General features: G+C 43.1%; 2 protein-coding genes across 3 annotated transcripts in view; one reads left to right on the top strand and one right to left on the bottom strand.

Annotated features, from left to right (window-relative positions):
- cpne5a (copine Va) overlaps nt 1-3,711 on the bottom strand; it is a 119,599-nt gene extending 115,888 nt beyond the window's left edge. Inside the window, exon 1 of the mRNA XM_046364423.1 lies at nt 3,548-3,711. Coding sequence (XP_046220379.1) covers nt 3,548-3,627 — 80 coding nt within the window. The 5' untranslated portion in view covers nt 3,628-3,711. The remainder of the gene's footprint in view (nt 1-3,547) is intronic.
- A 5,435-nt stretch (nt 3,712-9,146) lies between these two features.
- The window catches only part of LOC124045176 (LHFPL tetraspan subfamily member 3 protein-like), a 31,896-nt gene continuing 28,388 nt past the window's right edge, over nt 9,147-12,654 (top strand). For both annotated transcript variants that reach the window (XM_046364424.1, XM_046364425.1), the window contains exon 1: nt 9,147-10,181. In XM_046364424.1, the coding sequence (XP_046220380.1) occupies nt 9,776-10,181 (406 nt within the window). In that variant the 5' untranslated portion in view covers nt 9,147-9,775. The remainder of the gene's footprint in view (nt 10,182-12,654) is intronic.

Raw genomic sequence — 12,654 nt, forward strand, 5'->3', positions numbered from 1 at the left:
AACCGTGAACTGCTCGCCATCCGCTTAGCCCTAGGCGAATGGCGACAGTGGTTGGAGGGGGCGACCGTTCCTTTTGTCGTTTGGACAGACCATAAGAACCTTGAGTACATCCGTTCTGCCAAACGACTTAATGCCCGTCAAGCTCGTTGGGCGTTGTTTTCGCTCGTTTCGAGTTTGTGATTTCTTACCGTCCGGGTAGCAAGAACACCAAGCCTGATGCCTTATCCCGTCTGTTTAGTTCTTCTGTGGCTTCTACTGATCCCGAGGGGATTCTTCCTTATGGGCGTGTTGTCGGGTTAACAGTCTGGGGAATTGAAAGACAGGTTAAGCAAGCACTCACGCACACTGCGTCGCCGCGCGCTTGTCCTAGTAACCTCCTTTTCGTTCCTGTTTCCACTCGTCTGGCTGTTCTTCAGTGGGCTCACTCTGCCAAGTTAGCTGGTCATCCCGGTGTTCGAGGCACTCTTGCGTCTATTCGCCAGCGCTTTTGGTGGCCGACTCAGGAGCGTGACACGCGCCGTTTCGTGGCTGCTTGTTCGGACTGCGCGCAGACTAAGTCGGGTAACTCTCCTCCTGCCGGTCGTCTCAGACCGCTCCCCATTCCTTCTCGACCATGGTCTCACATTGCCTTAGACTTCATTACCGGTCTGCCTTTGTCTGCGGGGAAGACTGTGATTCTGACGGTTGTCGATAGGTTCTCTAAGGCGGCACATTTCATTCCCCTCGCTAAACTTCCTTCCGCTAAGGAGACGGCACAAATCATTATTGAGAATGTATTCAGAATTCATGGCCTCCGTTAGACGCCGTTTCAGACAGAGGCCCGCAATTCACGTCACAGTTTTGGAGGGAGTTCTGTCGTTTGATTGGTGCGTCCGTCAGTCTCTCTTCCGGGTTTCATCCCCAGTCTAACGGTCAAGCAGAGAGGGCCAATCAGACGATTGGTCGCATACTACGCAGCCTTTCTTTCAGAAACCCTGCGTCTTGGGCAGAACAGCTCCCCTGGGCAGAATACGCTCACAATTCGCTTCCTTCGTCTGCTACCGGGTTATCTCCGTTTCAGAGTAGTCTGGGTTACCAGCCTCCTCTGTTCTCATCCCAGCTTGCCGAGTCCAGCGTTCCCTCCGCTCAAGCGTTTGTCCAACGTTGTGAGCGCACCTGGAGGAGGGTGAGGTCTGCACTTTGCCGTTACAGGGCACAGACGGTGAGAGCCGCCAATAAACGCAGGATTAAGAGTCCAAGGTATTGTTGCGGCCAGAGAGTGTGGCTTTCCACTCGCAACCTTCCTCTTACGACAGCTTCTCGTAAGTTGACTCCGCGGTTCATTGGTCCGTTCCGTGTCTCCCAGGTCGTCAATCCTGTCGCTGTGCGACTGCTTCTTCCGCGACATCTTCGTCGCGTCCATCCTGTCTTCCATGTCTCCTGTGTTAAGCCCTTTCTTCGCACCCCCGTTCGTCTTCCCTCCCCCCTCCCGTCCTTGTCGAGAGCGCACCTATTTACAAGGTACATAAGATCATGGACATGCGTTCTCGGGACGGGGTCACCAATACTTAGTGGATTGGGAGGGTTACGGTCCTGAGGAGAGGAGTTGGGTTCCGTCTCGGGACGTGCTGGACCGTTCACTCATCGATGATTTCCTCCGTTGCCGCCAGGATTCCTCCTCGAGTGCGCCAGGAGGCGCTCGGTGAGTGGGGGGTACTGTCATGTTTGTCATTTATTATCATGTCTTGTCCCTGTGCTCCCCATTCTATTCGTTTCCCTCTGCTGGTCTTATTTGGTTCTTTCCTCCTTCTATCCCTCTCTCTCCCCCCTCCCTCTCTCACTCTCTCGCTCTCTCTTCTCTCTATCGTTCCGTTCCTGCTCCCAGCTGTTCCTATTCCCTAATCATCATTTAGTCTTCCCACACCTGTTCCCGATCCTTTCCCCTGATTAGAGTCCCTATTTATTCCTTTGTGTTCCGTTCCTGTCCCGTCGGTTCCTTGTTTAGTATTCACCATGCTGTGATTGTGTTTCGCCCTGTCCTGTCGTGTTTTTTGCCTTCATCAGATGCTGCGTGTGAGCAGGTGTCTCTGTCTACTACGGCCTGCGCCTACCCGAAGCGACCTGCAGTCTGTGGCCGCTTCTCTTGTTATTCCCCTCTACAGACTAGAGGATTTCTGTTATTCCCTGTTTGGACTTGAATAAACTCTGTTTCTGTTAAGTCGCTTTTGGGTCCTCTATCACCTGCATGACAGTTTGTTTTGGACTTTGTTAAAATTCAAATTCTATGCTTTTTTTAGGCTCCACATGTTTTCATGGAAAATAAACCAATTAGCAGCTCTGCCATAAATCCAGCAGGGGGCGGGGGGGGGGGGGTTAGGGCCTGCCATTGTATGAATATAAAAAGGTTTAGGGCCTGACTGTGTAGATCATATTGGACCTGCCATTGTATGAATATAAAAAGGTTTAGGGCCTGACTGTGTAGATCATATTGGACCTGCCATTGTATGAATATAAAAAGGTTTAGGGCCTGACTGTGTAGATCATATTGGACCTGCCATTGTATGAATATAAAAAGGTTTAGGGCCTGACTGTGTAGATCATATTGGACCTGCCATTGTATGAATATAAAAAGGTTTAGGGCCTGACTGTGTAGATCATATTGGACCTGCCATTGTATGAATATAAAAAGGTTTAGGGCCTGACTGTGTAGATCATATTGGACCTGCCATTGTATGAATATAAAAAGGTTTAGGGCCTGACTGTGTAGATCATATTGGACCTGCCATTGTATGAAATTACTTCTAAATCGATTGCTGTGTCAATTCATCAACCGATTTTACAGGTTATTTACAGTGCTGACTGGCAACTGACGGGATAAAATATTTGACCGTGAAAAGGATGTGAAAAGGATGTCGAGGGGGCAACAACAGGCACATTTGATACTGAGGGTTCTGCATAGAGGCAAAGGAGTCTGCTTTCTATGAAGTACTATATTACGATAAAGATATAATGTGACAAAAGTTTTCATGAAGACAATTACGTGGACAATGTGGGAATACTGTATACTCCACACATGTAATGGTTTGTTCACAGGTAGCCAAGGTCTATCGTAGGTATGGTTCTACATAGGCTACACCTGCTTGAGAGGTGATTAATCGCTAGCCATACCACAACACTATCCAGTCTCAGTGCCCTGAAAAGTATGCATTAGCACTGTTGACTACACCCGGCTGATGCACTGCGGTCAGGCACGTCTCGGCGCACCTTTGAAGGTGTATCAAGAAGGAGGTGAATGAGAATTCATGCGTGAGGTGAAACAATGTTTTTTTCATAATTCTACTCTATGCTTGGTATTCTAAAACAATACGAATGTTGCCTAAATGAAGATACATATTTAACTTGGTGTGCACACTAATTTCATATGAATACAGAACATGTGCTTTAAATCATTGAAATATTATGGTAGCACACATAAGGGTCCCATCTGCATACTTTCAATACGATATGTTTCACTTATAGAAGATCTAATCACGCCATTTAACATTGTATCATACATTCATGACCTTACCTGCATGACACGGTTACTTCAATTTTAGTTGCAGGAACGATGTTGTTCAGCGGATCGAACTCCCCTATTGAAGCCATCATATCTTTAAATGTGCACGTTTCAACCTATTTTGGTGAAATATCTCGAGTATATTCTCGATCATTAAAAACTTAAATCAAACCACATGTTAGTTGTAGAGCCATATCCGTCTTCATTTAGTTTTGGAAAGAAGCGAGTCCCAGAGTAAAATACATTGCATTGGAGAGGAAAGCAATTCATCCTTCACAGTATAGCCTACAGGAGAACTGAAGCGCGAGCGTCTCAGTACAGAGGGATTCCCACCAACTTCTATTTTCCAGTGCTTTCGACAGGTGGTGTAAGAAGCACGGGATACACTTTTGCAGAAGGATTTTTTGTTGTTGCAAGGATTATACTATTTGTTTCTTTCTCTGATAACCTTCAATCCATTTGTTTGTTTTATATTTTTTTATTTTATTTTATATTATTATTGGCTTGCTTGACACAAATATACAGGATACATACATTGTATGCTGCAATTATGCAACAAATCAAAGCATATTTAAATGTTCACCTTACTTTTAGTCCTGGATACAGAACAAAAATAAGTCTATAATTGAAACCCATTCGTTCATTTGAGAACTTATTCTTGAGTATCTTGAATTGTTGATTATTTCCCTCCTCTAAGACAGACCACCTAGTAATGCAGACCTTGTGCTTTATTTGTTGAAATATTTGTATTTGTTATAATGGATTATTGTTTCTCTTCCAATCACCTCTTTTTAAACTATATTTTTAAATGTAACCTTTATTTAACTAGGTAAACCAGTTAAGAACAAATTTTTATTTACAATGACGGCCTACCCGAGCCAAACCCTAACCCGGACAACGCTGGGCCAATTGTGCGACACCCTATGGGACTCCCAATCATGACCGGTTGTGCTACACACCAGGATCGAACCAGGGTCTGTAGTGACAGCTCTAGTGCTGAGATGCAGTGCCTTAGACCGCTGCGCCACTCTGGAGCCATTTTGTAGGCATACTTGTACTTTTCACAGAATGCAGTACTGTTGAGGCAGATTGGTCACAAAAAACTTTGTATGTGATTGATCAATCTAAAGAATACTGAAACTTAGGTATGTTTATGGCTAAGATTTAATGAAGAAAATTCAAATAAACTAAATTCAGGAGCAAAGTCTCACAGTCAGCCTAGTCTCAGAGGTAATCAAAGTTATGGATCACATATCTTCTGCTCACACCAAAGCCTTTCATAAACAAATAGAAACATTGCTCTGTAAGACAGGTTTCATTGAATCCAGAAACCTCCCTGTAGGTTGTTTTTATAATCTGGTAAGAAAGCCACCCTACGTGACTTGGTTTGCATTATGATACATCAACTGATGCAAGGAGGGGATGGAACTTGACCTGAGAGAGGATGGCTGGTAGAGAGAAGGCTCGGTTGTGTGTGTTTTGGTTCTTATCACACTGTTTGCTCCAAGGGAACCCAGAGGGAAGGGTTTGAGGAGGAAGATTAAGGTTTCCAGAAGCACTGTATGAGGGGAAGAAAAGTAATCACATCCATCATTAGAGGAAATACGTTTCCCTTTATGAGTTATTTATTTTCCAGGTAAAAGAGTTCCAACAAGGTACACAACTACAATTTAGTTTCACTTAATCATTTACAGAGAGATGTATGGAGCAGGATTGTTGAGATGAATCACTTGCCTTTCACTGCTACAAACAATCAGACAGAAATAATCAATTAGACCTTACTAAAACAGAAACAGCCAGAGATAAAAAGACGGAAGCTAAACCTCTGAAACACCCGGACCATTTAATGACTTACACATACAAGAGGACCAATTGTTGTATTGATCCATTAAGTGTAATAGACTCCCTCATCCTTAGTCCACTTCAGCTCTAACTGACAGTGAATGTGATGGTATCTTTGCTCCAGTCGCCGAGTAGAACAAATGATGATGGATAAATGTTATTTATACCTGCTGGCTATGTCTATTGTTGTGGAGGCACACTCAATTTGGCAGCTGATCAGGCAGAAATTGAAATTCTTCATGCAGGGAAAAATAATTGAGAGAGAGAGAGAGAGAGAGAGAGAGAGAGAGAGAGAGAGAGAGAGAGAGAGAGGTAGTAACAGAGGAAGAGGGTATAATTATCTGCCCATTTTCCACTCCTCTCTTTTTGGGGAGCCTCTATATCTTCTGGGTGAAAGAATGATAAACTCTGCTTTGGCCTCACTGGCTGCATCCATCTGCTGGAATACTTAATTGCCCTCAGGGTGAATTCCTGTTTAGTTTTCTTGTCACAGACCAGGGGCTAGCCAGGGAAGAGAAAACGCATGGCTGAAAGTTACTGTCATTATACCTGCAAACAAAGGACGTGCAGTGTCTTTATACCCTTGAGATGCCCAATGCACCAGCTAGTTCCTAACCCTGATAGAGGAGGTAAACAATGTTCCAAAGAAGCCTAATCCCCTATCGAGACAGCAGGGAGAAAGACTATCCCTGGTCCTTATTGTCCTCTTCGTCCTGTGCACTCATACAATGCAACCACACAAGTTTTGCTGAGGTCAAATGATATCATAATGGCAACATGGGCAGTTGTCAGCTCAGAGGATAGCCTGGAACACATTACAGCTACTAGTCATCACATTATATCACAAAACTGTGCCCAAACAATAACCCACTGTCACGACTTCCACCGAAGGTGGCTCCTCTTCCTGTTCTGACACTCAGCGGTCGTCGTCACCGGTCTACTAGTTGCCACCGATCCCTTTTTCTTTTCTGTTGCTTTTGTTTTGATTGTTTTCACCTGTTGCTTATTTTAGTTCATCAATGGTCTATTTAAATTTCCAGTGCCCGCCTGCTTTTGTGCGGGCTTATTCCTACTGTCAGTGGTGAAGTTGTTTTTCTCCTGTGTAATTTGTTGTATGTTATTTCCTGGTTTTTGGAGACATACCTGATTTATGGTCATTGCCTGATTGTTGGCTAGACCAAGTGAAATAAACACATCCATTGGAAGTATTGCTCTCTGCGCCTGACTCTACACCCACCACTCCTAGACTTCCGTGACACCCACAGATGTTTTAGGGCTTTAATACAGCTTCATTTCTAGTACCGTTTAGGCCAGTTTGGATGCTCAAAATAGGGCACTCCACTACAATCTCCACAGGGTAGATAATGAGGCACAGACACACAGACACACACACAAAACAAGGTAAAGTGCAGTCAGACATGAAGAGTGTAATGAGCAGGACTAAGTTAGGAGAGTGGAGCTTGTGAATCAGAGTTAATGAAGTAATGTACAAACACAACGTTATATTGGCTGCACTGGGTTCTGTTGGGTGCTTTATATATATATATATATATATATATCTACAATCACTGGGGAGGAATTCAGATAGCGCAAGTGTCTAAATGATCTCAGCTCTTACTGTGGGTTGTTTCTGAAATCAGGCACCAATTCTAGGGCACATAAGAGTTGGAGGGGACTGCATGGGAATAAGGCAACAAGACAACACGTCTGATAGAGTGCCTACCTCTGACACTTCAGATTCGGCATCGCCAACATCACTATCCTCTCACACAGCATCTGGACTGGCATAATCAAAACACATGGATAACAATGACTCACCATGCCTTCTGTTGTCTGAACTACAGAAACTTGACTGTGATTTTGAGGAAATTGAGCAATGTATGATACATTATTAGGATGGCAACAAACGCTGCCTGGATGCTGCCTTAGAGTAAGCAATATTCTGATGTCTGGTTTCTTGGAAGTAATAATGTTTCAGAGCCTAAGGTCAGAAGCGGTATGAGGAAAGAGTCTACAGCTCCATCAAACTGATCCATTTGTACAGCAAAAAAATTGAGATTGGACGTTATCTAACGGTTCAATACCTCTATCGGCATAAAGACAACATGCCCTTGCTTTTGTTGTGCGAACTCTTTCTTCCATCAAGCAGTTCAGTCATGAACAATCAAAGGAAATATACCAGACAAATTGCAGACTCTGATCACAGCCTTAACAAAATCAAGCTGCAGATTCGGTTCTTGTTGTCGAGATTAAACCAATTGTTACAAGACATTTACGGAAATAGATGTTATGAAATACTGCCCCCTGGTTTTATAAAACACAAGCATCTCTTTTTTGTATCTCTGTGACACAATATTCTTGCAATTCGTTGTATATCCAGCAGATGGCAGCGTATGTCAAGACTAGTGTGAATTCACACTGAGGGAACTTGTTTCAATGCAGCTAGCTCGAGAACGTTTTTGAGACCCCAGAGGAGCCACAGACAAACGTAAAGACACACACAAATATAGTTCACAGATAACTCAAGGATAAACATACACATACATAATAATACTGACACTCAAGACAAAAACCTGAGCACAGCACACACAAATGTACCAAAAACAAAAAACATATATATACAGACAATATCTCATATTAGATGCTGTTAAATGTTGCATGGTGCACAGTGGCACAGAAACACAAGTGGGTGTTGCAGTCGGATCTCTCAGTGCATGCTATGCACAAGAGTAGTAACAACCTCTGTGAAGGATGAATGCATCCCACCACTCTATGTGTCCTGTCCTTAAATCAACTGCTGTGCTGCAGGCCTCTCTCACACTGGCTAGCAAAGCCTCTGTGTGTGTGTGTGTGTGTGTGTGTGTGTGTGTGTGTGTGTGTGTGTGTGTGTGTGTGTGTGTGTGTGTGTGTGTGTGTGTGTGTGTGTGTGTGTGTGTGTGTGTGTGTGTGTGTGTGTGTGTGTGTGTGTGTGTGCGTGTGTGTGTGTGTGTGTGTGTGTGTGTGTGTGTGTGTGTGTGTGTGGTGCAGTGGAACTCCATTGGCTGTGTCCTGTTTGTTTTTTAATCAACCGTGTGTGTGCTGTCTCAGAAGGGGGAGCCTCTAACCAATTTTTTTTGTGGAGGCAGGTAGCCTAGTGGTTAGAGTGTTGGACTAGTAACCGTAAAGTTGCAAGATTGAATACCTGAGCTGACAAGGTAAAAAGTTTTCGTTCTGCTCCTAAACAAAGCAGTTAACCCACTGTTCCTAGGCTGTCATAGAAAATAAGAATTTGTTCTTAACTGACTTGCCTAGTTAAATTTTAAAAAGACATTCTAGACTTTTCCTAACACAGAGATTAAAATTATTGTGTGATTCTCTTATCAACCCCTGTGTGTGGGCATGATCTCTGCGAGTAATCGATTTGAGAGAAAACAACTATTCAATCACCAACAAGATTAAAACAACATTCAATTCAATCAATTCCCATATTACTTACTGATAGACAGTTGATATTGACCAGTTGATAGGATCATCTTTATTGGGATCATCTTTAGAAAATAAACATTCTGTATTCTGTGGGTAGGCCTATGTCTAATCAAAATGGTTAACCTAAATCGGCATACAAACAATCGTTATAATTGTAGTAAAATAATAAGGAGGGGAGAATACCATTTTTCATGCAAATCTCTGTTGGTTATTGTGCGGTACGTGAACGCGCCGCAATCAACAGTGCTCAGCGTCTTCTGAGAGCGCGCGAGAGATCCACGGAGAGACAGGACGACGAGGGGAGAGGCAGGAAGAGGGCGCGAGACAAATAGGGAAAATCCCAATAATGGAGTGGCGGCGGAGGAGGTCGGTTTCGCGAGCTCGGACTGGTCATAGTTGACGTTTTCATTTTCTCAAAATTGGATATAAATTCTATAATTAGGGACTGTGCGCCGATATCTCTAGCTCAAAGAAGCCCTCCACGGATGCCTCAGATGCTACACGTAAACGGGGGATCCACCACTGGCACCAGGCAACAGCTTATCATTTCTGGTGGGCTTGGATGAGGATACTGAAGGACATATTTTTAAGATAGCATTGGTTGAGGATATTGCAAAACCGTATTACTGTGAAATATCCTATTTCGGACTCCACTTCTCTTTTCTAAGGAACGATACATTATTAATTACCAGTAGTATACATACATGTATCTATTCAACAATGTTTAGGCTTGTAGGTTCGCAGGTTGAATCTACAATGATATGGTAGCCAAAAATAAATAAATAAAGGCTAGTCAATAATAATAATAAATCAACGTATTTTAATATGAAGGATTTCTTCATATTTACAATCACAGCTTTCACAAACGGAGACGCGCAAAGACTGAGTGAGTCATTAAAATAACGAAAAGAAAGCTACAGTATAGTGGAAAACATGTTGCCTTCACAAGAAGCCGTCAAGATTTACCATGATAACTACATGCGGAACTCCCGCGCCATCGGGGTACTCTGGGCGATATTCACCATATGCTTTGCCATCATCAACGTGGTGGTCTTCATTCAGCCCTACTGGATCGGGGACAGTGTGAGCACGCCGCAGGTGGGTTACTTCGGCTTGTTTCACCAGTGCGTTGGAAGAGGACCTCACAACCGAGAGCTCACCTGCACGGGAAGCTTCGCCGAGTTCAGCTCCATCCCCTCCGGCGCCTTCAAAGCGGCGTCGGTCTTCGTGTTTCTGTCCATGGTGCTGATTCTGGGCTGCATCGCCTGCATGGCGCTCTTCTTCTTCTGCAACACCGCTACCGTCTACAAGACTTGTGCCTGGATGCAGCTCCTGTGTGGTACGTACAACCAATGGAAACTCAGTTACACAATATTGTTTCAGCACATTAATATATTGGGGTATAGGACTTTCACTGGTTTGTGAAAACACATGGATCTACTGGTTACAAGTTACATGCAAACAACCTTGTCAAAAAAGTGCAACATGCTGTCTGTGCTGTTGCTATTGCTAAGGATGATGGGGTGATGGGTTGATGGATGATGGGTTATATCTACAGGCAGATTAGATTCACCTCGCTACAAAATCATGTTGACTCCACATTTCTACACAGATTCCAAACTCTCCAGGCTTACTGGGAGTGGAAGTTGGATGACTTCATGTCATTTTCCATTGTCACTCAGTCATGAGTCATGGAACTGTGGAAGGAAGACAGATATCCTATAGGCTGTCATACTGACCCACATTGAGCTCTAGCGATTGCAGAAGAAGCATTCATTTGCTCAACAAATCAGTCTCAAAAACAGTCAACACGCTACAAAAGGCCTCCTTCTGTTGGGTGGATGCATTCCATGACCTGACCACATAGATAGCTGCCCTCTTGATAAATAGAAGAAACAGGTAGGGGGAAAGGAAAACAGGTAATTTATGCAACTTAATTCACTCACTCCCACTCAGATCTATACCTCAAGGACCTCCCAGAGTGGATTATAAATTCATCAATGCGGGTCGTTCCATTTAATTTCAGCAAGACACCCACCATCTCAGATTGTTTTGAAATGGTTTATGTAGTTAGAAAAATATACGATAAGCATTCCTGCAACATTATTTTGTTAAAAGACAAACTAATGTGGACAGTTCAATTTATATGATTCATACAGTGCCTTCAGAAGGTTTCCACACCCCTTGACATTTCTGCATTTGTTGTGTTTACAGTCTGAATTGAAAATGGATTACATTTAGATTGTGTTACTGATCTACACACAATACCCCATAATGTCAAAATGTCATTCTGTTTTTAGAAATGTTTAGAAATGAATTCAAAATGAAAAGCTGAAATGTCTCAAGTCAATAAGTGTTCAACCCTTTTATTATGGCAAGCCTAAATAAGTTCCGAAGTATAAATGTGCTTAACAAGTCACATAATAAGTTCCATGGATTCAATAATAATAGTGTTACCCCATCTCTGTGCCCCACACATGAATTTCAAGCACAGATTCATCCACCAGGGATGATCCTAAGACCAGGGATGTTTTCTAATGGTTCGCAAAGAGCACCTGTTGGTAGGGCGGTAACAAAGAAAACATACATTGAATATCCCTTTGAGCATGGTGCAGTAATTAATTACACTTTGGATGGTGTATCAATACACCCTTCCTAAGTCAGTTGCCGGGGAGGAAGGAAACCGCTCAGCGATTTCAACATGAGGCCAATGGTGATTTTAAAACAGTTACTGAGTTTAATGGCTGTGGTAGGACATAACTGAGGAAGGATCAACTAATATAAATTACAGATTGAAAAGGAGGAAGCCTGTAAAGAATAAAAAATATTCCGAAACATGGATCCTGTTTGCAATAAGGCACTAAAGTAATACTGTAAAACATTTGCAAATAAATGACATTTTCCTGAATACAAAGCGTTATGTTTTGGGCAAATCCAACACAACATATCACAGAGTACCGCTTCATAGTTTTAATCATGGTAGTGTCTGCGTCATGTTATGGGTATGCTTGTCATTGGCAAGGACTCAGAAGTTATTTTTGATTAAAAGAAATGGAATAAAGCTAAGCATAGGCAAAATCCTAGAGAAAAACTTGGTTCAGTCTGCTTTCCAACATACACTGGGAGACATTCAACTTTCAGCAGCACAATTACCTAAAACACAAGGCTATAACGTCACAGGATGAAACCAATATGCAGACATAGGAGGCAGATGATCTGAATCTCTGATATTTATTAATAGGCAAGAGGCAATGAGGCAGGTTGAAGACAGGCAGAAGTTCGTAAACCGGGTCAGAGTCAGATGGGTACAGGACGGCAGGCAGGCTTGAGGTCAGGGAAGGCAGAATGGTATGGCAGACAGGCTCAGGGTCAGGGCAGGCAGCAATAGTCAGAACCAGCAGTACTGGAAAACAGGGACCAGAAAAACATGGTAGGCTTGATGAGACAAGACGAACTGGAAACAGACAAACAGAAAACACTGGTATAAATACACAGGGGATAATAGGGACAAATGGGAGACAGCTGGTGGGGGTAGAGACAAGCACAAGACAGGTGAAACAGATCAGGGTGTGACAAAGGCCAAACATACACTGGAGTTGCTTACCAAGACGACATTGAATGTTCCTGAGTGGCCTAGTTACAGTTTTGACTTAGATCTGCAAATATATGGCAAGTTTGAAGAATATTTTAAAGAATAATGGACAATTTGGACCAAATCACATCTTAACAATGACTAAAATCTCAGTAATCCAAATAAATGGTCGAAAGCCACCTGCGGACACCCCAACTCCACCCCAATGGCCATTATACAG

The sequence above is a fragment of the Oncorhynchus gorbuscha genome, linkage group LG10, assembly GCF_021184085.1.
Source record: "Oncorhynchus gorbuscha isolate QuinsamMale2020 ecotype Even-year linkage group LG10, OgorEven_v1.0, whole genome shotgun sequence".
NCBI lineage: Eukaryota > Metazoa > Chordata > Actinopteri > Salmoniformes > Salmonidae > Oncorhynchus > Oncorhynchus gorbuscha.